The 27714-nt window shown below is 37.4% G+C and overlaps 1 protein-coding gene across 2 annotated transcripts in view; it reads right to left on the bottom strand.

Annotated features, from left to right (window-relative positions):
- The window catches only part of gry (trafficking protein particle complex subunit 11 gry), a 70115-nt gene that overhangs the window by 30596 nt on the left and 11805 nt on the right, over positions 1-27714 (bottom strand). For both annotated transcript variants that reach the window (XM_083128393.1, XM_083128394.1), the window contains exons 4-9: positions 27257-27442; positions 22913-23086; positions 20018-20248; positions 6942-7083; positions 4776-4949; positions 3722-3800 (exon numbers count right to left, since the gene is read on the bottom strand). In XM_083128393.1, coding sequence (XP_082984519.1) covers positions 3722-3800; positions 4776-4949; positions 6942-7083; positions 20018-20248; positions 22913-23086; positions 27257-27442 — 986 coding nt within the window. The remainder of the gene's footprint in view (positions 1-3721; positions 3801-4775; positions 4950-6941; positions 7084-20017; positions 20249-22912; positions 23087-27256; positions 27443-27714) is intronic.

The raw sequence follows: 27714 nt of genomic DNA, 5'->3' as shown, positions 1-27714 counted from the left end.
TTCCATAGGTCTCCGTGCAAATGGGTTTCTTATGAACTAAAATTGTAAGAATTTCGTGGAAGAGCAACGACTTTGCACAATTAAAAGAAAATACCGTTTTTTAAAAGACTTTTTGACACAACATGCATCCCGTGCATAACCGGTTGTATAACTAGGCAGGATAAATGGTGTTAACAGTCTCCTTGGAATCTTTGTGTCCGCGTTAAGCTCAGTGTTCTCATTTTGTGTAACATTTTTTACACTTTCTTTAAAACGTACAATATTATTATATAGTACATATAAAGCTTATTTTCTGAGCTACCACCAAGTATAAAACATCCATTGGGGGGGGGGGGTAATTTATAATCTACTTTATTTACACCTGAAAAAGAGGCGCCATCTTGAAAAGTTTGGATAACTCGAAGTCGTTTAATTCGAAGTTGACATTTTGTGCTCCCTTGAACTTCGTATTATCGAGGTTTTCCTGTATTCAAACGCTAAACAGTGCCAGAGTTGAAAGCTCTGTTGGCAAATAATATAGTGATGTTAACATTATAGTTCAAGCTCATGGCGGAAATTTTTTTTAAAGCAAATAATACAGTTAATATTTTTGCCATATGTAAAATTGCCTACACTCAGGTGCAACCTATCTTGACAGTGACGTCAGCTGGGACCGCACTACACTACTAGTGTATCAATCTGCACCAAGCATGGAAAATTCTCTGTCACATTTGCATCTCAGAGTCTGCAGAGAAAGCACACAGGAAGAGAGGAACGTTCTTGTGTACCGCTGATCTTCATGAGGAGAAATGTCAATGCTTGGTGCTAACGAAATACGAACACAAAAAGATAAACAAATTACAAAGTTAAAAAATATATTTGGACTAAGAAAGTATGGGCTTTTAATGTTTTGAATGCATGTAATAGACGAAGTATTGATATAAAGTGTTGATGTGCTTATGGTAGGCAAGTAAGGATCACAATGAATTGCGGAACCCACTTTTTCCATTGTTCATTGTTGGAATTTCGTTTTTCTCATTTCTCATTCTCATTACAACGTTTTTGTGACAATTGAACTCGCAGTTTCATCAGAAGTACGTCGCAAATACAAATATGTTTAACACTTCTTTTTTATACATCACAATTTAAAGTTTTCCCTTTACAATGCGATTTAAAGTAACACACAACAGAAAAACCTGTCTGGATCTCGCTCACTGAGGATGTGTGATATCCAGCAGACAAATATAGGCCATGCCCGAATTGGCAACAGATGTCACCTAGAGCACAGCACATCTGTTGTCCGAATTGGCGGCAGACGTGGAGATGGGGGGGGGGGGGAGAACTGCAAAAGGCGACAGATGCATGCTTGCTGTGGCGCTGCGCTTGTCAGCCATATTCCAACTTTCACTTCGTGCAGACAAAGTTTACTGAATAGACGATGTAAAACTCAGTGGTACTTGAACATTTAATCGATAACACTGAATGTAGAAAAATTGTAAATTAAGAAATCACATGTTACATTTTTAATATGAGTAGTAAATATGTGGAATTCATTGTGATGTTTGTTTGGCGTCTGCCTTCTGCTTCCGTAAGGTGTGCCTGCGCCCAAGAGTGCGGTGGGTGATGTTTGGGCTGACACTTGGCGATAAAAGTGACAACCATACGGCAAGGGGACATGTTTATTCGGACGACTTGGACGTGACTATGACGGCACGCAAGAGGAACGGGATGGAGCACTTGCCAATCCGGACATGGCCAAAGAGTTGTCCTTATCCTCACCTCGACCTGCAATCAGCTCCAAGATTTCGGTCAATGAACCCATGCATATTTTTTTTTAGCTTTGAATTGCAATAAAACAATCATACCAAATACTCTTCATTTCAACAGGTTTTTCAGAATCTAATATCTGTAATACATTTGTATGTACTGTATACGCTGCAACATGCTTCAATTAAGGAGCTATATTTTTGTGCTCAAGTCTAGCGAACTTGCCGTTCGATGGTGCATTGACAACACATATTCATTATCACATTCCAAAGAAGTTTTGTAAAGTTAATTATATTTATGTATCGTGCTCATTTTAATTACTATTTATTATACATTATTAAATTCTGCAAGAATCCTCGCATTGAGACATTTTGAATTTCCTTCCCTTGTATCTTAATCTATTAAATTTCATTCCCTTCTTTTTCTTTTTTCCGAGTGCAGTGAAAGTATGAACGCTGTAAGTTTGCAATGCTGTCACAACGTCACTGTCAAGTAAGGTTGACTCCCAGTATAAGTTATACATTCACATGTTTATCTATCCATTTTTTTTTTGTACCCAGAAGATTTTTGCTAATGACTTTATAATATTGACATAATAAATATTGTGCAAAGAATATACTAAATTGTTTTTACCTATGGATTACCAAATAAAAGTTTCAAGCATGTATAATGTATTACAATTGGCATTGTAAACTCTATGACTGCAATAGTTCTTTGAGAATGAAGGCTTGCCAAGCTGCTTTTTATTCCACCATGCAGAATCAATATGTCAACTTATTATACTGTTCCAAACTTTCTGCCTAGGATTTGCCACTTTTACTTAATTTGTGTGTTTGGTCAGCACCAAGAATGAGTAACCAGTGCATTTTTACAATTTAATTTGGGAGGAGGGGCTTAATTTTTTTTAAAAAAAAAAATTCCATTTATTAAGTCTATAGTCCTCAAACTCCATCATTTCATTACAGCTGTACCTTAGAAGAGTAATTACATCGACAAGGGGCGTAAAGCAGTATTTTTTTTCAGAAAATTTCAGCAAAATTCAAGCTCCCTCCTACCACCTTAAATATGCAACCAAAATGAATTTGAATTTAAAATTTTGGGTGTGTCAGCACGTAGGCTATTTTGCACCCGTCACTTTATACGGGGTCTTAGCAGAACTAAAATTACACAACTGTAATGTCGTGTCGTAACTAAGATATTCTGACCGGTTAAAAGCTGAGGCTGTAAAGAGGCACTCAGCACACACAAGGACAAAACACAAAATTATACTGGCCATTAGGCCAGTCACCAGAGCCTCGTTAGTCTGCAAAATGCAGTCCAGGGGTACTACGTGGAAGTGAGGTTGACAATTGGGTGTATTATGTGGAAGGTCACCCCTTACACCCCAGTAACCAAAATGAATCAAATACCATTGCTCATGTATGGTTGGCGACCAAGGTTGAGCCAATTTTGGTGGTATTGAAAGTATTATTTTTTCTTTAAATCATCAATACTGGTCAATAATTTTCTGCAGTTTGGGTATATCATGAGGTCTACTACAAGACATTCTTACATAGTATAAATATCCTGAAAATGTAAAATTCACAATTTTAATTAATTTTGCACTACAGTTCTAGAATTTGTGATTAAATTACAGGTATTTTAATATGTTATCATGTATGAGAAACGAATAAACTTTAAAATAGAACTCTGGTAAATTGATATATTATTCAGTATATTAAAATTTATAAATATTCTGAACAATATTAAATTGTCAAGTACCATTATCAGTTCAGAGTGGTTTCAGCTCAAACCTATTGGGAGACATTATTGTATAACACACAAAGACATATAAAGTAAGCAGTTATACATATCCATTCAAGTTGAATTAGTACATATATGAGACTTAATTTATAGTTTGGCATTAAAGCAAATGCTTCAAAAAAGCCTGTATCTACAAAAACATTACAATTTTGTTAACCAGGAACTGACATACCTAAATGCCTTCTCATTCTTGGACATCTGTAGGTTTTGAATTGGGACATTGCACTCCCAAGTAATACAATAATGATCATCTGAAAAAAGAAGGAAAAGCATATCTACATAATTTTTTTTTTCGGCATGTACAAGTACTGTGGCACATTTTGTTGTTAGAATGAGGGTAATCCTCTGAAGACCTATAGCTCTCACGATCAATATCATAATCCAAATGATGTGCCCAGAAGTTAATAACATGAAGAAATTTCAAGATGGGAAAATATTGGCATGAAGTGGACCGAAACCTGACACCACCAATCTGCACTAGTGCACTCACTATCACAAGATTCCTGCTTAAAAACCGCTAAGAAAAAGTCACACAATACAGTGGAAGCCCTATTTTATGTTCCCAGATTTTACATTTTCCCACATTAAACATTCAATCTTGAAGGTCCCAACATAGTAAAATGTTAAAAAATTTATCTTGATTTTACATTTTCCTGCATTTTAAGGTTTTTCAGCTTAATCCCTCGAAAAACATAAAATGGAGGTTCCACTGTATACCTTTGCTTTGTGTTTCACTATTCCAGATTGAGCTCTATCCTTCTTCAGGGATGGAAAAAAGGTTATGATTTCCCAAAGTTCAGTCCTTTTTCCCTCTGTCCCTGTGGAAGATTTGTAAAAAAAAATGACCGAGCATGAAAATTTTCTTCCACACTTTAGTTCATATCCCCTTTTCCTTATGAAGGATCGAAGTTAATCAGAAAATCTGTTGCAACTTTGTCTTAGATTTTAATATGTTAATGACACATGGCATAAAATACCACATTTAAAAAAAAATACTTTATGCTATTTTTATATGCATGATATTGTAGGATTTGTAGTTTTTCTCGTGACGTGATTCCCTGACGATAACAATGTATGTGCTCAAAACATTGGATGCTGAAGCCGATTTAACCTGGCTGGTAAACCGAGAACACTTGTTATCGTACTTCGCCAGGTATTATTCCTGCAAACTCTTTACTTTGACTGTTCAATTACATTCACTCAAGTGGGTTACACATTTTACTCACCGAATGATTCACATGGTTCTTTTCCTGGAACTGTAGAGCCTGCACTCCTTCCTTTTCTTTGGCTGGATCCGCTGGTTCTGCACTCAGCTTCCCTGGACGCCAAGGTCTTTGACCGTAAAACTCCATGAACTCCGATCCTTCCAATGGGTCTGGTTTTGGGTAGCTCGTAATATTCTGGAAAACATAAATTACTCTCTCAGAGCATCATACAATGGCTTTTCTTCATACATGCATATGGTGTAAAATGTGAATACATGCTAAAACCCACATTTAATGCTCAGGTACTGACAAAACCTTGAAAATTCAAATTCAGAAAGTTTCTGCAGATTGGGTAATCATTAACTGATTACATCCAGGTTAAATCATTCAGGGTATCTTTTAACTATCAATTCACGAGTATGCTGGACTCAAAAATTAGAAATCGATATTCTGACATTATCAATGCTCTACGACCAAAATAATGCTCAGAATGTATGTGTGATAGATTTTTGGGATGCTGAGTCTGATAAAACTGATGAAAGAATTCCATCATGGCATGTTGCCCCACAAAATTTGTTGTTATTATTATTATCGTTACGTTGGAGTGTTCAGTAATCGTTCTGCAAGGAAAAGTTGTAATTTACAATTCACGGAATGAAGAAAATCAATAGTGTCTGTTCCATAGTGATATTGACATCCAATAGCAGAGATTGTTTTTAAGAATGGTGCTGGAACAATTGGGCCACATTGGAATTTGATAAACTATACGAACTGCTTGAGTGCAAGGAAATGGCAAATTCGACTGATTCACAAGTAATTTATTTATCAGTTTCACATAACAGCTTAAAAAGAAGTTATTTACAATACCTCTAAAACTAACAAATTGTACTCTTATATTATGTAAACTCAATATTCCAATGTAAATCCACAAATAGAAAGACAACAGGATAAGTTTGCAAGAAAATTTATCAATTTATCAGTGTGAATTATCGTACTGATGAAAGTAATGTTTAGTTAAGTTACAAGCCTTTTAAGGCTGAAGTTTTCTTTACGTTTACAGTAGAAACCTCAACATCATTGATTCTTTTTGGAAAATGTCCCATGATGGGTTTCGTCAGTTTGTCTTTTTTGTTTTCCAAGAATAGTCACTCCAAAATCCATGAGATATGACACAAATTACTCAATCTGTATAATAGAGTTTGCGTAGAACTCGCCAGGTCCTGGGTGTCATGCAAGAATTTATGGAATTCATTAAATTTTCCCCAGAATTTCCTTAGTCCCACCTGGCTAAAGCTAGAAAGTTACCTTACGACAACAACCAGGACGATAAGGCATTGATCCCCCTTATGCCCAGAATTTAACTTACATTTGTCACCGATTTGCCTGAAACCCTGATGTAATGAAGGAAAATGGAAACCATTTCTCATTTCAGCGTATCAGAAACTACAAGAATCATCAAAACATGTAAAAAGTCTCACAAAAAAAAAATAATAATAATAATTTGCAGATTTGTGTATTCTAGGCACATTCTTTTTCATTGTACAAACATGATTAATTCAATACAATTTCCACTCAAGAAGAGAAATCAAACATCATAGATTGTTTGTTTTAAGCCCACTTTATGCTCACACTGGAACTGAACCAGTGCAATGTGCCACTATTGTGGATTGAACCTGGTTGATTACAAGGCAACAAAAGGTCATGTTGTAGGTAACTGAAGTGTCAAGCCATTAGCAACAGGTGACATGTGTCACTTGGAAATGAATCTTCAGAAATAAATGCAACCTTTTGTGCCGAGGTGGCACAAGCTGCATGCACCACTTGTCGCTTCCTTGTCACTCAGATTGGGCTGTTTCTCAATAAGCGTGCATCGTGTTGCCTCCAGTCCTGTTGTTCATGTATGTACAGTGAATGCTTTTTTACAGAGAGGAGCGGTCCCTGTCGTTTGCTGTTTGGCACTTCGATGTGAACGCACTTGTCAATTGTAGCTTGTCACTTTCCTCTCACAAAGTTCCCTTACACCTAAGCACAAACATAGTCTCCAGCATTTATGTTGACTGACTTTCAACAAATTTGACTTGGAAAGAGGATTGCACATGACAATTATATATGAATAGGACAACTTCTCGTATGTAGTGAAACTGAAGTATAAGTTTATTAGTTTGAATAATAGTTCACATACTGTACCTTGCATAATTCTAGGGAAGCCAGCTTCCTCTGTATTGAATACTGTGCTGCTTGCTGATAATAAAAGCCTGGATGTTGAATCTGGATAGCTGGCAACCCTTGCTTAATTGCCTCATCAAAGATGTCACCAAACACACAGAACCTAAATACCAGAACCAAATTTAGCTAACATATCCAATAACTTACACACTCAACACTAACATAAAACACTTGGTACTTCATGTCATGTGTCGTTAACATTGTAAAAAGTTTGTTTTAAAGGCTAAATGGGACAATCTATACTTTAAAGCATGATCCGAAACTGTGGTCATTTAATTACAAGACATAACTGTAGTCACTATGCTATCAGGAAGATCTTTGCTATGACAAAATAGGCAGATCCAAAGGTTTGGATCGCTACAAAAACATATATGTATGTAAAAAGTTCAATGACTCTGCACTGCCCTTCTTGTTCTCATGTAGGATTAATTTCGAAGGTCTACTGCCTTCATTAAAATGGCTTATGGAATCTGGAAAGGTGGTGTTATTGCATCACTGAGGCTAGCCGAGTGTACACATTACAGTGACTCAATACCACCTCGATCCCAGACACAAGGGCTCGAAGCAGTGGACATCCAAAATAAATTAGTTGTAAAAACAAGATTATTGGGGGAAATATGAAACTTTTTCCATAAAATATTTTCAGCACACTACACTATCAAGATACATGTTTTGACTTGTGTTAAATTTAGCTTTAAGACTACCTATGCAGCGTGAGGTTTCCTATATGGGTAACATTAGAGTTTTAGAAAAGAACTTATTTTGGTGTTCAGAACAGTACATGTGTAATCAATACATGCAAAACTGTGCTGGTAACACTTTCTCAGCAATGATGCTGTTTACCATGATGCTGACCTAAGAAACATGCTTTCTTTAATCTGCAGTAAGTGACTAATACTATCTTCTATGAAAACTAATGAACTCCCTATCTGGTATAATTTGTCTTGTAGGCTTTGGTTGTTACAAGCTTAGAAACACAGTCTTTGTTCTGGCATTTCAGAACATATGTTCCTTCATCAGACATGTATTTTTAGTTTGATGAAAGATACAGTTTTAACAATGGTTATGACTAGGGATATCAGACGATATCAGAAATTTGATATTGCAATATATCGTCAAGAAAATATTGTCACAGATGATACGATACGATATTTTTTCTGTATCATGATATCCACGATATATATTGCCAAATATCGTGATGATATACAGAAGGTTGTTTCACGTCGATTGTAACAATTTCGATCACCAGGAAGCGGCACAGCACAGAGCAGCCAGAGCCGATAGGACAAAAGTAGTGTGTGTTCACTTGCAAAGAAGACGGTTGGTGTGCGAGTGAGTGTTTATATGGCACCGAAAATTTCAGTCTTTTGGGAGGGGTACATCTGTGCCCTTTCTGACGATGGTTATAGTTATAGCCAGATAATTAGACAGTACCAGACCAAAGCCTTCCATGTGTCAAAAAAGGGCATCAACGCAGTGTTGAATCGCCATAAAGCTTGCACCGTACCTGTTGCTGGAACTAGTCAAAGTGAGCCTCGGACATATCGGAAGCCCAAGCGTTCCCCCGATGTTGTGCGGAAAGTGAGATCCTTGGTGCGACGTGAAAACCCTGCAACGCAAAGAGCGATTGCACAGGCAGTGCAATGTTCCCCTGCAACTGTAAATTGCATCATAGCCCAAGATTTACAACTTGTGCGGAAGCACAAGGCTCAAGTTTATAAGCTGCGTGCCTCACATGTCCAGGTGAGGAAAACCAACAGTCGGAAGTTCTACGAACGCCATCTACGACTGGAAGTATGTGGTGTCCCTGGATGAAGCATGGGTGTATCTGTCGGGATGTGATAAAATAAAGGGCCATCTACTATCGTCCACGTGATGCAAGAGGTCGATCTGAGTGGGTACGCGAATGTGCTGAAAGTTTTCCATGTGGGTTCATGGTTGTTGGTGGTTACTGCTATAACGACAAACTTCCACTGCGCAGAGTTGACAAAAAGGCTAAAATGAATGCAGCCTATTACCAGACGAATATTTTGGATCCACTTTACAGACATGATATTCCTTCTCTCTATGGCAGTGACACATCTCGCGTTGTCATCCACCAGGACAAGGCATCCAGTCATACGGCAAAGTCCACGTGAAACGGGCATTCATGCAATCCCCTTTACAGACATTCCCGTGAAATCCCCCAATGCCTCTCCCATGGATTTTTGTGGGTTTCCGTTGTTGAAACGAGCCTTGGGAAGCAGACGGCCCCGCATAATTGAGGGTCTTTGGAAAGATTGTCAGGAGGAATGGGATCGTTTGGACCAATGTGTTCTTCAACGCAGTCTCCTCCAATGGAAACTCCACTGCACGGCCATTGCTGCAAGACAGGGGTATCACATGGAGCACGGATTTTCTTAAGGTGAGGTGGGTTCTAACTTTGTTACCATGGATGTGAAATGACCTTCTGTATCACTGACACAATACATATCGCTAAAATATATTGATGATATAACACCAAATATCGTGACAATATATTGCCACAATATTGTGACAACATATATCGTCAAAATATTGTGATGATATATCACCAACACGATATATATTGCCTGGCCGATATTTTTTCAATATCATGATATATCATCTGGATGATATATCACCCAACTATCTAGTGTCTACATAACTGTATTAAATGTCTACATGCTGTTTCTACAACATATAAAAATTACATCATGGAAAATGTAAAAAAGAGAACAGAAATATGTTGCATTTACTGTAATGAAAGTTGCTGTGCAATTATATGTTTTTAAATGAATACATACATTTATATAAATACACCTTTTTGGTGGCAACAGCACCACTACCAACAATGACTGATAAACAAGGGACTCATATCAGAACAACCATGACCCCAATTTGTTAAAATGAAAAATAAGTGGTCATTAACCTTTTGGGACCCAAGCGTCTCGATCGAGATACCCAAATGTAACCCTCACGGTCCCAAGTGTCTCGATCGAGACGCTGTGTCAAGGTCGTAGTTTTTACGTTATAACTTTTCTATTTTTGGCTAGAAATTCGATTTTTTTTTATATTGTTCCTAACACATGTATTTAACAGAAATGTTTCTTGCACCTTTTTCTTTTCTTCATGAAAATGGAGGTGAAAAGGCGGGAATAGGGACTTCTCTTTTGCATCTCTTTTCAAGGGAAAATTTTTGCCGACAAAGGAAGACAGGCTTTGTTGTTCTAAAGCAATGCTTTTCACTCCCGCCTGTTAACTGCATTCGAAGGAAACTTGTTTATAAGTATCTGATGTCAAAATGAAACTTTTCCGTGAGGGTGCAAGCAGGGGGTGGGGGTGGGGGAAGACTGGTTGTTGAATCTGCGTTGTGAGAATGGAATTTCGAAGCGTGCTGAAGGAAACCTTTGTTTTTTTAACACAAGTGTCCACAAGTTGCGACAGGAGTTATACCTGCCGCAAAATTAGTTTGGTATTGACGCTTGAGAAGCACGTGGAGGAAAGGGGTCTCCTTCACTGCGGGAGGGTGGGTTATTGTCATGCGAGCCAATCAAAATCTTCCCAATGCTTCACCAAAGCCCTGGTTACGTAGCAACAGAAAACGTTTATCACGGTGTTGCCGCTTATCGGGCGATTGTTCTTGCGATCAGATTCATGTTGTTGGGAGAAGACGTGTTGTTTGTTTGCTGCGTTGCGTTTCTGTGATATTTTAACCGGTCCGTTTGTTTAGAGTTTACTGAATTTAGAGTATTCTTTGTTGTATATAGCGTGTTGTTTTAGTGTGTTTTTTTTGTACATAATTTTCTGTGTTCTGCTTGTGTGTGTGTTGTGTGAATAATGTCAAACACAGGAGACAATAATCGAGATGACAATGTACCAAAGAGGCCATGCACTAAAATAAATAAAGCCTTCGGTAAAGGAATTCCTCTCAAAGGCCAAACGCGGGAGATGGTTTGTTCTGTGCGCAAATATTTTGAGCAAGAGAAAAACAATGGGGGTCCAATCATATCTGTAAATAAAGTTGTGGACAGGACTGCTGCTGCTGTCGGCGTGTCTAAGAACACCATTGTTACCATAGGGAAAGAAAAATATAATGTGGTGGAAATAAATCAATGCGAGGCTTCAAAATTGGAAACCCCAGGAAAGAAGAGGAATATCAGTAAACGCGTGACAAATTTAGATACCTTTCAGCAAGACGCTATTCGTCGCCATATTTACTCGTATTATAGGAGGAAAGATCATCCCACTGTTGGGAAACTGCACATTTCGTTGAAAGATTCGGGACTTTTTCAAGGTGGGGAAACATCTTTAAGAACAGTCATAAAATCTCTGGGATTCTCATACAAGAAAATTAATGGACGCAAAATACTGATGGAAAAACCTTAAATTTCTGCATGGCGATGTAGATTCCTCAGGGAAATTACGAAGCACAATTTTGATGAAATTGTTTGGCTTGACGAAACCTGGGTAAACGCCAATCACAGTGTGAATAAAGGATGGACTGATGACACACCTGAGGGTACGATGGGATTGCCTTTAGGTAAGGGGGGCAGGATAATATTACTTCATGCCGGTACATCCTCAGGGTTCATTCCAAACTGTTGTCTGCTTTTTACTTCTAAGAAAACGGGGGACTATCATGAAGAAATGAACCATGCCACATTTTTAAAATGGTTTCAGGACTCGCTTCTTGACAATCTACACACACCGTCCACTATCATATGTGACAATGCAAGTTATCACTCCGTGCTTTTGGACAAAGCTCCAACTATGGCGACTAAAAAAAGTGATATTGTTCAGTGGCTTACACGCAAAAATGTACCAGTAAATGAAGACCTGAAGAAGGTGGAATTAATGGAACTCGTTAACCGTTACAAGCCGCAGTTTCCTACGTACGTCATTGATAGCATTGCTGCAGAACATGGGCACAAAGTAGTTAGACTCCCTCCTTACCATTGCCATTTTAATGCCATTGAAATGATATGGGCGCAGATCAAAGGATATGTTGGTCGCAACAACAAAGAATTCACCATGTCATCTGTAGTGAAACTGACTGAAGAAGCTACAGCCTCGGTAACACCCGAGAATTGGAGAAATATTGTGCGTCACACCAAAAAAGTTATTGAAGATGCATGGGAATATGAGGGTATTTTGGAGGAAAGTGTAGAACTCATCATAAATATCGGTAGTTCCAGTGATTCCTCAGATGAAGATGACGACAGCTCCAGCACGGATAGCGATAACATTAGTGATTTACAGATGAGTGGTGTTTTACCTCTGGAATAATCTTCAAGGTACAGTGCTTTTTAAATTATTTATTATTCATTTACTTTGATAATCTTATGTTATATATCTGATGTAACTGACTTATCTTTTCTTTCCATATTTTAAACAAATGTATATAAAGTATGTAGGCATATGGGGATGTAGAGTTAGGGCTCCACACATTCTCGACCTCGACCTAGGCCATATTGTGGAGGTGATGTGGTTCACCGACCGCCTTTACCCCAGGTTTGCCCCAGGTAATCACTTGGGCTGAGTCGACCCCGTAGTCGCTCAGGATATTTGAAAAAGTTCCACAAAGTACCACAGGTCACCCGCATGAAAGTCACACGCCCCAACAGCTGGACCTTTGTGCACTTCAGTTGCGGTATAATTGAAAGATGGGCAGACTTGAATGGCGACTTCGGAAAGAAATGGTTATTGCATGTGTATATATTAAATATTTTCAGAATGGATTTAAAAGATAACCTGTAAAAAATGCTCGTTTCGTTAATTCGTTCATGTTGTAAGGGATATGGAAATGAAGAGAGAAAACAATAACACATTTCATCATTGTTGTTCCTTTTCATAACACGTAAATGAATCCCGGTTTCCTCGAAAAACAATGACAATAACAATAACTCATTTCATCATTGTTGTTCCTTTTCATAACACGTTTTTCTCGACACAGCGCCAGACGACTGCACTGCGTACCGTATCGCACGATATGGCAACACCGTGTCGCGTGTTCCTTCAGCTCTCAATACCAAACTAATTTTGCGGCAGGTTTACCCTGCATTGTCTAAAAATAGAATTTCAAGCAGCTGCAAGAATCGGCGCTCATTTTTCACTGCATTCTAGCTTTTCGTCCGTGAATGTTGTGCGTAGGTGTTGTTTTGTGCCCAAGTGCGAGGACATTGTTTGGGTGAAGTGACAATTTTTTAAAATATTTTTTGGGGGTTTTCTCCCTTCCCCCCCATATATACTCCAAATTTGCATAACTTTTGCATTTTGTGCATTTTGACTTTTTTCGGGGGGCGGGGGAAATGCCATTTTTTTAAAGAAAAGTATTTTTGAGGGGATTTCCCCCTTTCCCCTCCATATGTACGCTGAATGTGCATAGATTATATATCGTCTGAATCTGTGATTCATTCTGCGTACAACGGTAAATCTTTCATAACTCTAGGGCATTTAGTTTCTGAGCTATAGTCATTTCAATGTAACTCTGCAGTTCGCTCAATTCCGAAGCTTGAGACAGTGGCGTACAAGCCTTTCGTTTCAGGGGTACACTGGCGAAATTTAGAAAAAGGTCTCCCTCCTCTTAGTTAGATTGGAAGGTAGTTGGAAACACTTCATTACTCCTGTATTGGATAAGAAAGTGGGGGAAGGCAGTTGCAGACAAGGCCATCACTACCCTATGTGCACGGAAACTTGTTTCCGGAAAGCTTTCTGTTGGAGTCTTGTCAGGCATGATCTGGGCAGTTTATGGAAAATTTTTGTGTTCCTACACCCCCCCCCCCCCACTATCTCTGTGTATATGTGTGTGCCGTTTCTTTTTAAGTTTGGCGTATTTTTATTGAATCGACTAATTGCTGTTATGGCTGGGAATGAGCCAGGTTAGCAATGGGCAAATAAAAAAGTATAAAAAATAGCAAAATTCCCGGCATGAGAAGTTAGTAGTAGTAAAGGTTAGGTAAAGTTCCTCGTGTGTATAGCAACGTGCCATGAAGGCACATTTAGAGGATGTGGTAGTAGGACACCGCATATTCTCGAGCTCGGCCATTTTGGAGGTGATACGATCAGCACCACACTCCAGCTGCCTTTTATTTCGCCAGGGTTGTAGTAGAAATGAGAAAATAGAAATGTTTTGCATTCTGAGTATGTGACAGTATTCTTTGGATATTGTCCCTGAAATATCTGTTAACATCCTAACCCGCAGTTTTTTTCAGGATAAACTAGTTGAAGGCCACGAGTGGTTCCTGAGAAGTAATGAACATATCACAGAATGCGCACTAGTTTAGCTCACATTTCTTGGGGGGAGGGGGGAGTATGATATACAAATTTCTTCTATGAATGCTTACGTCATTGTGAGAATGGAGTATATTTTGCAGACTAACGAGGATCTGGCGTCTGGACACAAAGCCAGTATAATGGTCTGTGAAGTTTGGGCTGTGTCCTACGGTTGTGATTACCTTTCACAAATTTCGTCTTAACTCACCTCTCATCCTTATCTATGGGATTACTCAAAATTGGAAGAAAAGCGAAGTAAAATAAATAAATCAATTGGTCATTGTGTCCTGCGTTTTTCAATATTTCTTCCTGAACGAAAATTAATGTTTCACCTATGTAATGCATGAATATAGTCATGTGAATTATTATTTTCCGTCATCATAGTGTGCTTAATCATTCCAGCATAGTCTTTAACACTGTTGTCCTTAGAGTAAACTATCTTAACTGTGTGGAAGTTTTTAAGTAGGCAAAAAAATGGTTAACAATAAATCCCAATTGATTGTTAGAAAATTAAAATATTAAAACTCTGACGTGACGCATATTAACTGTTCTTAGTTCGCTGTCAAGGAACAATTTCTCCTAACTAAAAAAGATTCCGTGGTAGAGTGGTTAACACAGCTTGCTTAAACACCGCCTTGACATTGAGTTTGTTCGGTGTTCATTGTGACTGTCCCTTCATCAATTTCATCATTTCATCGCTCATCCTCATCGTCGCGTTTACCCAAAAGTGGCAGAAAAGTGAAGTAAAATAAACCAAACAAACATAAATAAGAATCTGAAGGGAAAATTATTCCATTACCAAAAATAAAATATATAAATATACAGTAATTACTTTGTTTACACTGCAGTTTTTTTGGCAGTGTGTAGCTGTCTTAGGGTCGTATGTCCGAATTAGCTGATCTCAAAATATACGAAGAGTGAACGATTAATGGAAATGGGGATGCACATTTCTATTACTTTAGTAAGCATTCAGTTGTAAATCATGTGGACAGTGTGATTTTCATGCAAGGAAGGGTTCCTGGGACATCAACTGGGACATCGTTTACTTATAACATTACGAGGGTATGGATGTCTCTTAACAAGTGCAACAAATGTTTATGTTCATGGGAATTATTTATAAATTTGTTTGAGTAACGTCGTTTTCTACCTCTTGAAATTAAAGGTGACTGGAGATGAAAAGACACACGTGGCAGATTGTAATGTGCTTTGAAGACAGACGTCTTAAGTTCGAACCATGATTAAGGCATGTTTACCCCATCACATCCATGTTATCAATTGGTCAATCATTCTCATCGCCACGAATTAACCAAGAGGCAAAAAGGCAACGTAATATATCCTAAATAGAAAAAAATACAGAAAAGGGGCAAGAAAATGCACATATCATGCCGAGTCGAGGTTGTGTTTTGCAAGACGAAAATGTGTAACTATTATCGCAAGAGCACGTTCAATTATATTAGGGCAGAACCATATATCACACAATTCAGGTGAAATTGTTGTAGCTTGACGTGAACTGTTAATCTGCCTAAACTCTTAAAATACTCTAATATCAGGTTTTTTGTTCCACTTATTATTTCAATTTTGAGGGTCTTCATGAACGAGTGCTTTGCATACTGCTCTATGAAACCGGAGACCCTATGTTCGATTGATTGATTGATTGATTTGATTTATTTTATTCCGCTTTTTGTGCCACTTTTGGCTAAGTTGCAAATATGGGGGAGGCCTCCCCGATGGTGCAGTGGGAGCATCATCGCCTTGTGAACAAGGGTTCCCGGGTTCGATACCCGGTGGAGGCACATAGTGGTTCGGATCCTACTTTAAACTGTAGGTCCAGTCCCGATTAGCCTTACTGTGCATAAAGTGGACTTCAAACACAAACTAAATAAATCAAACTCAATCAAATAAGGGGATTAGTGACGATATGATGAAATTGATGAATGGACACTCACAAATCCATGCCCAGGCCAGGATTTGAATGCGGGATGCCTGGCGTCGTAGCATGATGTGGTAACCACTCTGCCACTGGGGCCGGGATCTATTTTCGAAGCGTGGGTAATATTTAAGAGCTTATTGTGTTCGTTCATTTTTTCTGGTCACTCCAACATTCGTCCTTATTGTTGAAAGTAAACAAGAGGGATATAATATGGTCGTAAAAATAGCAAAGTTACCACATATGCCTGTTACGTGCCGAAAGAAATGACCTTCTTTGCTAGTTTTCTTTTTATATTTGTTTTAGAGCTAATGACAAAAGAGAGAAAAGAAGCGAAAAAATTAACAATCTATTTTCATTCATGAAGGAAATAAATCGCCAGCTCAGAACCTCATTTCTTGAAAGCTCAAAATGGACAAGAAATATTTCTTCCGAGGCCTAATGACCATAGAAAGAAATGCTGTGCTAATTCCTTGATGACTCGTGGTTAACATTGCTCTTCTGTGTGGTGTTCACTACTGACAACTGTGCACCTCTTCCTTATCTTGCATAGAGTTTCGGCATTGACGTTGGAATGTTTTCAACTCTATATCGGTTTTTGTTTGTTGCTTCCAATCTAACTGAGAGGAGGGAGACCTTTTTTAAAAGTTCGCCAGTGTACAACTCACGTAATATTGGTCATATGACAAAAATGAAAATATTTTTCTGTTTCTTACATGCTAGCAGCGGCGTGCATTCAGGATACGCAAGGTACGCTCTGCGTAACCACAACACAGTAAGAAAAAATGAACATTTTTTCGTCTTCCCCGAACATGAAAATTCAACAATTATCGCTCCGAAAGCAGTTCCACTGCAAGAAATTCCGATTTTCGCACTAACACGCTGCTGCCTTCCTGAAGGCAGTTCCGAATTATCCCGATTGTGGCTTGGGTACCCACCCGATCCGCGTTCCTGCCGATTTCCGCAGAAAGACGCTGTTTCTTCTGCTTGGTACCCTAGAAATTCGGAAGGTAATCCCATTGGCTCAGATCAGACCACCCCACCACGTGTTTGGGTCTGCCCGCGCTTACCCTCTCTCCCACTTCTTTCCCGGTTCTAAGCATCGAGGGTACCCAAGATTTTGACAGCGTATGCAGTGTTGACAGTAGTCAACATATTTTTTTCTGGAATGCTTAGCTTACTAGCATTTAGCAGCCACGCGTAGACAGATTACTGTTGGGTTGCAATAAAAATACATTATAAAAAGTGATACAGGAATCAGACAGGATGGCAAGAATATGAAGTGGTGGAAGATCTTATTTAATATACGCGTAAACTATCACATAAAAAATATTTATGTGAGTTTAAAGCTACACTAGCAAGTTGTTTTTTTTTGTATAGGGAGGTGAGGACCAGAATGGACTGCCACTGTGTCGAGGGGAAAATATGTGAACAATTTGCAAGTTTCGCACAATTCTCAGAGTATGAGAGTATCTGTTTATCTCCTTTCGGGATCAACATTTCCTTTGAGTTCCATAGCATGGGTGTTGATTGTTGACCCAACGATATGAATGAATGATAAAATAAAAACATAATGCTTACAATGGGATTAGAATGAGCCCCCCCCCCTCCCGCCAGACATTGCAAATTGATGTACGGTAGTTTAGCTTTTGAAGTGTTCTGGGATGTATGCTGACGTATTTTCTACTTGTCCTTAATTATCTCCCGTCTACAAAATACTTTGTCGACTGGCAACTCCGATTCATTCGTCCACAAGAACGCGTGGTTTTCGGGCATAGCGGGATCGAACACAACGTGCCGTGGGAGGTTCACTTTTGCTTTCTTCTGTCGTGTGAAATTTGCAGCGAGTGTTTCGTTCATATTTACATTACAGGATCTCTATTGTTTGTTGGGCTGTGAAGTGATAAAATAGGGGGACCGGGAGTTATTGATAACATTCTGGAGAAGGGATTTTCGGAATTTACGAAAAAAGTGTAAACAATCCGAAATGGAAGGTCTGTTCCTGATTTGGAAGAATTGTTTCAGGCAGGAGTTGTGAAGGATGGTAAGCAGTATATTAGGCATTTTGATTTTTGAGAAGAAGAAAAAATATCTCTACAGAGTGATTGACTGAGTAGAAAAACAGTGAGACTATTGTTGGCCTTATTTGTTGGTTTCCTCTGCAAAAGATGTTGTGAAATAGTAGAGGATACTGAGATTTATCAAATTTATTACATGAAATTTGAAAGGACGGAAAATGATTGAGCCATTTCCTTCCCGTTCAATGTTCATCGCACTACATGAAGGAAATAATCGAAGTTGAATTGTTGGACTCTACGTAGCTACTATCAGAATATGTTTGCGAATATAAAATATCATACATCTATTTTACCTCGTTACATTTGGATATTGATACAAGGATGAGAAATTTCCCATTATAAAATTGTAGAAAAAACTTATTTTCTGAATAACATGATGGCCAGGGAGGGGGGGGGGTGTTCTGGCCCCCATAATTCATTTCGGTTGGCCCATGTTGCGTACCCTAGTTTAAATGTCACCGCACGCCACTGCATGCTAGCGATAATTTCTATGTGCATTTTGAACTTTTCATATCCTTATTTTGGGGGGTGGGGGGTGGAAACCCCTTATTTTCTTTAAAAAAATATATTTTTCAGGGGATTCCCCCCCCCCCCTTTCCCACTCCACATGTACGCCGAATGTGCATAAATTATATATAGTCTGAATCTGTGATTCATTCTGCGTACAACGGTATATAGTTCATATCTCCAGGGCAAATAGTCTCTGAGCTAAAGCCATTTCAAGGTACCACTGCATTTTGAAGCTTGAATCAGTGGTGTGCCGAACATTCCTTTTTGGGGGTATAACTCACGTTACTTTGGTCATATGATACTAATGCAAATATTTATGTGTTCCTTACAAGTCAGCGATCATTTCCATGTGCATGTCGACACTGTCATGTATTTTTTTCTTGGGGAGGGGGAGGGGGAATTCCATTCCCCCCCCCCCGAAATTTTGGAATTTTGAGTTAGCCCCCTCCCCACCGCCACATATACGCCGAATTTGCTTAAATTTTATATAGTCTGAATCTCTGGTTCATTCCACGTACAATGGTATATCACTCATCTCTCTAGGGCAATTAGCCTCCGATCTGCACTCATTTAATTGAAACTCTGCATTTTGCTCAAAATCGGCTTGGGCATCAAGGGGGTTACATGTGAAAATGGGCTTGAGCACCAAAAGGTTAAATTATCCGTAAGTTAAATCTATAGATATGCTGATACTACATTGGACAATATATGATCTGATGTGGATTCTGTCAAATACAAGATTTGTAGTTTCCAGATCCATCCACAGATCATGGGAGTTTTGGGCTCTGGATATAGACTCTTGGATTTCATAGGAGGGAGTGAATCTGGCCTGCTACATTTTCTCAGCTATTCAAGTATTCAACGTTCTTTGTTAAAGTTTATTTGAGCTAAGTGAGGCATACAATTCCTATCCATATATCTTCCCCGGGCACACTACTGATTCGATGTCAAATAAGATAATATTTTATGGGTGATCTATACCTAGTGTAATGTGTAACAGGCAATATAATAATTTAAGCGCTTCCTTAATAAAGCTTCTCTGGATGTAATTATAAAACTTTACATCACAATACAATATAATATATGGTAATGACACTGGAACTGGATGTTGCTGTTGCGAGAAACATTCAACCAACAGTTAAAAAAGCCTATGTTCCATCATGATTCATACCTGCCAGTTTAACAAGAGAAACATTGATAAGTTAACAAAATTTTAAAGTTGTTCTGCAGTATGAAGCATACATACTTACTGTTTTGACATCCAGGCATAATGCTCAAAAGAAAGATCCTTTGGCCCAACTTTGCTCTTAAAAAGTTCGGTGTGTTTCCTGAAGTGCTGAATTGAATCTCTCGGCAAATTCAAATGGAACATGAACTTACACATCTTGTAGTTGATGAACCCAGACACCGTCTTCACTTCAAGATTATTTGTATCGACAATTCGAACTTCCATCAAATTAGCATATGCTTGTGTGTAGTGCCTGGAAAGTAAAAGATATATTATGTATTTTTTATAAGAGGCTACTGTTCCATTATGGTTCAATTTTACTTGATGTTTCCTTATATAGTGTTTAATATAAATTGGTGTAACATATTAGACAATTTTGTCATGTATGCATTTCTTATTTGAATGTCACCAAGGTTGTACACAAATACAGAAGCTCTATTTCTCATTTTTCAGGCGACCAAGTAAAAAATTTTAAAATGCTGGAAATTGTGAAATCAGAGATAATTTTATGACATTTCACTTTATTCACACAACGAAGATTGAATGTACACTCCTGTTCACATAAAGTGGCAATTTTATAAGGTCTGACAGTTTTATGTGCCACTTTAATTGAACAGGAGTGTACAATGTGTGAAAATGTAAAATCTGGGAAAATAAAAACGAAGTTCCATTTAGTAGTGGTGGAAAGAAAGTCCTAAAGCTTTTTTGTATGTCTATACTGACAAAAAAAAAACACGATGGCAATTTGGACCTAATTTAGAAGTATTTTTCATTCATTAAGCACAAAATGTCATGAAATTTTCCATAAATAATAGTTGTGAATAATGGGTAATTTGTAGGGACACGCATATTTCATTTTTGACGAAAAAACGAAATTCGAAAAAAACACATTGTAGCAGTGGCGGCCGGCGGCAACTATGATGGGTAGTGCCAACGTGATCAATTAAATAGAAAAAAAAAACCTCCGCAATGCCCCCTGCACCGTCCTTGAGGTTGCGCCACTAGCCAAGATGTTTGTCCTCGTTTGGTAACGTGGAAAACAACATGCGTTTAAGTAATAACGTACTAATCCGATTCATCTTCACTCACTAACCTATCTTTATACACTACAGGAAACTTCCCTAAAAATATAAAAATTACAAGAGGAAAGGAAAACAAATCCTATCACCTTCTCCTCCCCCATGCACACGTATTCTAACTGGATGTCGAAAATATCTTTGTTATGAAAAGAAATTGTCGAAATGCCAAAAGAAACTTGCATCATCATAGGATATTTTTAAAAAAGTCTGGATGGCCCTCTTGGTGCATCTATCTATTATCAAAAATGTTCATTTAACTTTGGAAAAATATTAGGTTTGTTTCTCCAAAAGTAGGCAGAAATTACTTCCCTAACGGGTCTTACAAACCAGTCGTATTTAGCGACTTTTTTCTTAAGGTGGCAACTGTGTCGTGTCAACACTGCGAAAGTTCCCTCTCCAGGCCAGGCTAAGACTGGCACGGTTTCTTATGGGCTAACCCCGCCCCCTGCCACTTTGTTCTCGGCTCATGGTGGAAATGTTCTTCGCTGAGACTTCTGCACGTGTGTCAACTTGGTTAGGTCCATGATTAGGCCAGCTCTTCCACGGCACGGACTCTTGCCTCGCGAGGGTACGAACGAAACAGCTGGAGATGCAGTGAGGAGGTTGGGGCGGTCGTTACGTCAGCTTGACCGATTGCAAAATTCGAATCTCCTTGTCTGTAAACTATCAATGTATTAATTTAACTTTACTTGGCGACGTATGAATTTCTTCTGAGGGTAGTGCCATGGCACGGCAGCTCTACCCCTTGAGCCGCCGCTGCATTGTAGTGTTAATTTTTCATGTTTTTGAAAGGTTTGAGATGTATTTTATGACCATGTTTTGTCACGAAATAATGCGAAATGAACTGCAAAAAGCAAAATTAACTCTTAAACACGAAATTTAGGGTTTATTCACCGATTTGACACCTTCTGAGGTCTAAATTATCCTGAGAGTTATGCAATTCCCGGAAAATGGATTAATTCTGCTGTTAATATCGGAGAAGCAAAAATGGACTAATTTACTCATAAATAAACTTAATACTCTGATAACTACATAAATGGGCTATTAGAAGTGAAATGTTAATTCTGTGGAATAAGTGTAGTTTTTAAATTAAATTTACTATTATATTCACAATTTTAAAACCAAAATGTCTTTTTATGTACCACTTTTCATCCAATTTTTCACCGTTATAACACCGATATTTTATTTTATTTACCGCTTTTGAACCCGAAATTGACTCAGTTTTTGTACTGAAATTTTGCTTTTTTGTTTACCACAAATATGTGCCTCTAGTAATTTGCACTGTTTGAAGATTTTGTATGCTCTCTTGCAAAAATTTAACATTTCTTTGGTGTTAGTGCAAAAAAAATATAAAAAACATAATAAAACTCAAGGTTTGTAATGTTTGGTATAATATTTAGTGACAAACCTTTTAATTTGTGTTAAAACCGTTTAGTACAACTGAATATTAAATGCACAAGTGTACTTTAGGGTCACGATGAAATACACATGTATAGTGTGTAGCTCCTGAACAAATAAAAAAAAATGGGCAACTAAGAGTTTCTTTATCAAAATTCTTCTCCATTGTCCATGTTACCAAAGAAGTCATGTTATAAACATGTTGTAATAGTTAGTTCATTTTCAGATCTTGAGACAGTTAGTACTTGGGACCAAAATGTGTAGAACATCAAAAAACATGAGTATACCACAGATGCAATACAATCTGATTAATTCATTCTACAATGTTTTTCAGAGTGTACTAAATGTATTAATGCAAATATGAAGAAATAGAGAAACTGTTTCATCATGTCACATTAAAATTATGAAATGTTGAACTTAAGAAAACTCACAACACTTACTTATATGCAGCATGCATGTCCTGCTTCAGTTCATTGAGGAAGCCCATTTTAAACTGATGCCGTACAAACAAATACTGATGAGTCGTTCTGTTCAGATGATCTCTGTGGGATTTCACAGTCTTCAACTCATGAATATAGTAGCTTTGGGCAAGCTCATTGAAGGCATTCTCTAACCTACAAGTCAAGGAAAAGAAAGGAAAAATATACATGTAGAATAAGAAACACAAAATGTTTATCTGGATACTGCACAAATTGATTAGAACCAGCATTTAATTTTTAAGAACTTTCTTTCTGAATGGTGTCCTTAATATCACCACAAAAACAAAATTTTCCGATGTGAATTTTGGATAGATTTTTTGACTTAACACAGTATTTACTTGGTCATAGTTATTCTCCTTAAAAAAACGAAGATTCTCGTTCCAAGTAAATTCAGTTCACTATTTTGTGTCAGAGATAGGGCCGAGCCAATAGCGATGATATTGGCACCAGTATCAGAAATATCAGTGTGAATGTAATTACTGATACTTTCCTGGAGCCCAGCTATCTCCCAAGATATACAAAATGCCAAGCAACACCTCTAGAGTCTAAATATACTGGAAATTATGCAAAATGCATAATTTTCATTAATTTTGCACCCAGCGTTGTGTGAAAAAGTGGATCTTGTAATTAAATGTCAGCTATTTTAATATTCTGATCATCTCATGTGGGTGCCTATGAATATTTAAAAGTAGGGACGGAACAGATTAATCAGTATCGGCTGATATGAGCACACTGTTGTATCTAAAATTCCCAAGGATATGGAAATGTGGATTTTATAAGATATGTATTAAAAACAATTGTCAAATTTTACTAAAAATTATTTTTTTAAATGTAAAAATTTCATGGTTTCAAGATCTGGTTGAAAGAAAACGACATTTTCTTAATAAAATCGGACAAGGAAAATAAACCTGTCCTTATCCGAATTAAGGACTATAAAGAAAAAATGGAAGAATGTTTCAAATTAAACAATTTCACAGAAACCTCTCGAAACCCTATAACTAAAATAATAAATGAGGTAAAGAAAGTAATTGAAAGCAGTATCACGATACCAAGAGAAATGAAGAAAAAACTCATTGTCAAAAATTCAACCCTGCCGATTGCCTTTGGACTACCAAAAACTCACAAACCGGGAACTCCAATACGACCCATCATTGCAACTTTCACACATCCTGCATACAAACTTTCCAAATATTTAGTTGAAAGACTTGCTATAATTAAACAACAAACACCATTCAGTGTTAAAAATGCATATGAAGTCAAACAGAAACTAAAAAATATTGTTTGGAATAGTGAGTATCGTATTGCAAGTTTTGATGTTGAAAATTTATATCCTAGTGTCCCAATAGAAGGTGCCACAGATGCATTACACAGATGGCTTATTGAGATGAAGGTTAACCCAGTAGAATCATGGGAAATGGTTCGATGGTTTACTGTATGTGCAAATTACAATTACTTTATATTTGATGGCAAAATCTATCAGCAAAATAATGGTCTATCAATGGGAAACCCAGTATCCGGAATCATCTCCAGCATTTTCCTTCATTACATAGAATCTCCAATTGTTAATGCGATAGGTGCGGATATCAAACTCTACATCAGATATGTAGATGATGTGCTAATTATTGCTAAAAATGAGAACACCATCATGGACGTATTTAAATCGTTAAATGAATCACATCGTCGCATAAAATTCACTTGCGAACCCATGAATAACAATGTAATTTCTTTCCTTGATCTGCAAATTAAGACAACTGACTCAACAATTCAAACATCAGTCCATAGAAAAAAATTAGCGGGGGAAAAATACATCCATGCCAAATCAGAACATTCGCGTATAACAATGGATAACATATTTTTAAATTTTTTCCTGAGAGCACAAAGACTATGTTCTAATAATGAGGATATCAAAAATGAAGAAGAAAGGCTCTTTAATATAGCAAAAGAAAATGGCTTTCACACTAACAGAATAAACCAAATCAAAAAACAAGTTGCAAGAAAACTAAAGGAAAAGAGAAATACAGACAAAGATGAAAAATCTGTTGAAAAGAAATTTGTGTGCATTCCATTCCACAAGGGATTCTCACATAAAATTGCAAAAATTTTTAAAAGTTTTAATTTCAAAATTGTTTTTAAAGCACCAAGAAGTTTGGAATGTACATTTAATGAATTCAAAATGAGAAACTCGCTACCAGATGTGGAAACCACAGGAATATATAATATAAGTTGTTCATGTTCAAAAGATTATGTGGGACAAACAGCAAGGAAAATGGCAATAAGATGGCACGAACATGATTTGGACATTATAAATCTAAACCCAAGAACAGGTTTGTCAACTCATATCATCGAAGAGAAGCATTTGATTAAAAAGAGAAGGGTTTTAAAAAGATTAACGGGAAACACAGAGTTGAATGTCTGGGAAGCCTCGTTCATTGCAGAAGAACACTGGAATAAATTAAATAATGAAAATGGTAACATAGATCCAGTGTGGAGTTTTCTTTTTCACAAATGGAGTAAGCCACCATCTTTAAAATTTAATGTAACAGAAAACATCAAGAGACTTTGTGAAAACAATGATGAATTTGAATTACCTGATGATATTTGGGATTCATAATTTAAAAAATTCTAAAATAAAAATAAAATAGACTGCTTTTTTCACAGTTAAGTTGCTATATTACAACAATGTAACATTGACAACATCCATTATATAACGGATTCATTTTGTTTAAAAATTACTAACCATTGTTATAACTGTATCTTTAGTCAAAATGAAAATAAATGTCTGATGAAAGGAGCGTGTGTTCTCCTGAAACGTCACAAAGAAAAAACTGTTTTCTTATGCTTGTAATAACCGTAAACTACAGGAAAATAATTCTATCATGCAAGCAATGCGTACATACAAGAAAAAGTAAAAATCTTAACCTCTAGTGAACATGAGAACATATTTAATTGCTAAATTGGTATATTTTAGGGCTACAGCACCACTTTGAGCTAATGCTCATAGTGATGCTGATATTCTTACTAATTTCCATCAATACAAATGCTAGAAAACTCTAACAATTAAAAGTCATTCAAATTACTGATCAATATTAGTGTGTAATGACTCCACTCCAATTATATACATTAATTTAGCAGAGATTTGCTTTAAAATATTCAAGAATTACATCAGAATATTAAAATACCTGTTATGTACACACAAAATCCAATTTTGGCATGGTACAAAATAAATGCAAACTTCAAATTGTGCATAACTTCCAGGATAATTAGACTGCAAAAGTGCCACATAGCATCTTTGTGTACCCTGGTGAAGATCAAAACTCCAGAAAACTATCACCTAGTATCAGTAAATAAATTTCAACCAATACTATCCGATACTGATATACTGGCAGCAGTATTGGACAGCCCTAGGTTATAACTGATAGTGTTCTTCAAATCTTCTTTCTGAACATTTCTCAAGTCTTTGCTTACGTGGTGGCTACTTGGAGCACTTCGTCCATGGAGCACAGGTTAAGAGTATCAGTTTTCCTATTCATCCAATCTCAGCCAAAAACTCAATATGCTGACCAAGGCAGAATTTGTTTTATTTTAAAACATAAACTAAACATTACATTTCAATGAAAGGAGGCCACGGAAATAGAGAAGAAAGGGGAAGAAGACAGAATGAACTGGAATGGGGGACTGTAGATAAACAAAGAATGGAAGAAGGTGTTAGAAAGAGTGGAAAGACCAAGAGCAAAGGAGGAGAAAAGAAACTTGGAATTAAGAAAGAAAGGATAAGGAAAAAGTGTGTGAGATAAGGAGTCCAACCAAGCTACAGATGAAAGGAAATGTTTATCTAAATCGCCTGTTAGGTGAAACAACATTTGACAGGAGAAGGCCACCTGCTGGAACACCTGCAAAGGAATGTTCCAGATAAACAACTTTCTAATAATCTTGTGTCTGAAGGGGAGTGATTTTTGTATATATATATCTTTCTGTTTTGTATCATTTTTAATTTGTATTTGGTACAGAGTCTGAAGACAACCTTGCTTGAAGGTTGAAACGTAACGTTTAGTTTATGTTTTAAAATAAAATAAATTCTGCCTTGGTCAGCATATTGAGTTTTTGGTTACCATGGAAACAAGGCTTAATGGTGTTATCCAACCTTAGGTACAGACCCTTTATCTTTTACTGAAGAGGTATGTGACAAGTAACCCTTCCCATTTCCCCATCAACTTTCAAATTTACTTGAAAAACAGATTCTAATGTTCAAAGTTCTGGTGCTTTTTAGTTTTGCAACACACGTAGTACTGATAACCTGTTTTGTACCTGAGAGTGTATCCATGTAAGTGATCGCTGTGTGGAAGGACGAACAGAGACTTGGCTGACAATTCGCAGCTTGCACACAGCGCAGATGCCCTCTCGGCTGCCATCACATCTTCCCCGGCTGGGAGAGGCACAGTTTGTTGTATCAGGACTACAGCAACGCGTGTGTTTCTGCCTTCCAATGCTGCCCTGGAAAATGAATTTCAAGCCTTAGAAACAACTTTCTCCACACGAAAAGTACAGAAAAGCACGATAGAGTAAAAAACATGTTCATGACATTTGAAAGGTTACACAACACCTGACACATGTCACATGGCATATTTTAAAACATTGCAAAATTCATGTAGTGAAAGGCTAGAGTTTCCTGTTAAAGTACAGTTTGGCACCACAAATTACAATTTTGCTCATTTGTATACTGTAAATAAAAAAAATTAAAAATCCTTTGTAAAGCACCTCTCCCT

Source organism: Lepisma saccharinum, chromosome 9 (genome assembly GCF_977018435.1).
Source record: "Lepisma saccharinum chromosome 9, izLepSacc3.1, whole genome shotgun sequence".
Classification (NCBI taxonomy): Eukaryota; Metazoa; Arthropoda; class Insecta; order Zygentoma; family Lepismatidae; genus Lepisma; species Lepisma saccharinum.
Note: the sequence above shows the minus strand (reverse complement) of the source record. Positions and strands in the feature narration are given on the sequence as shown.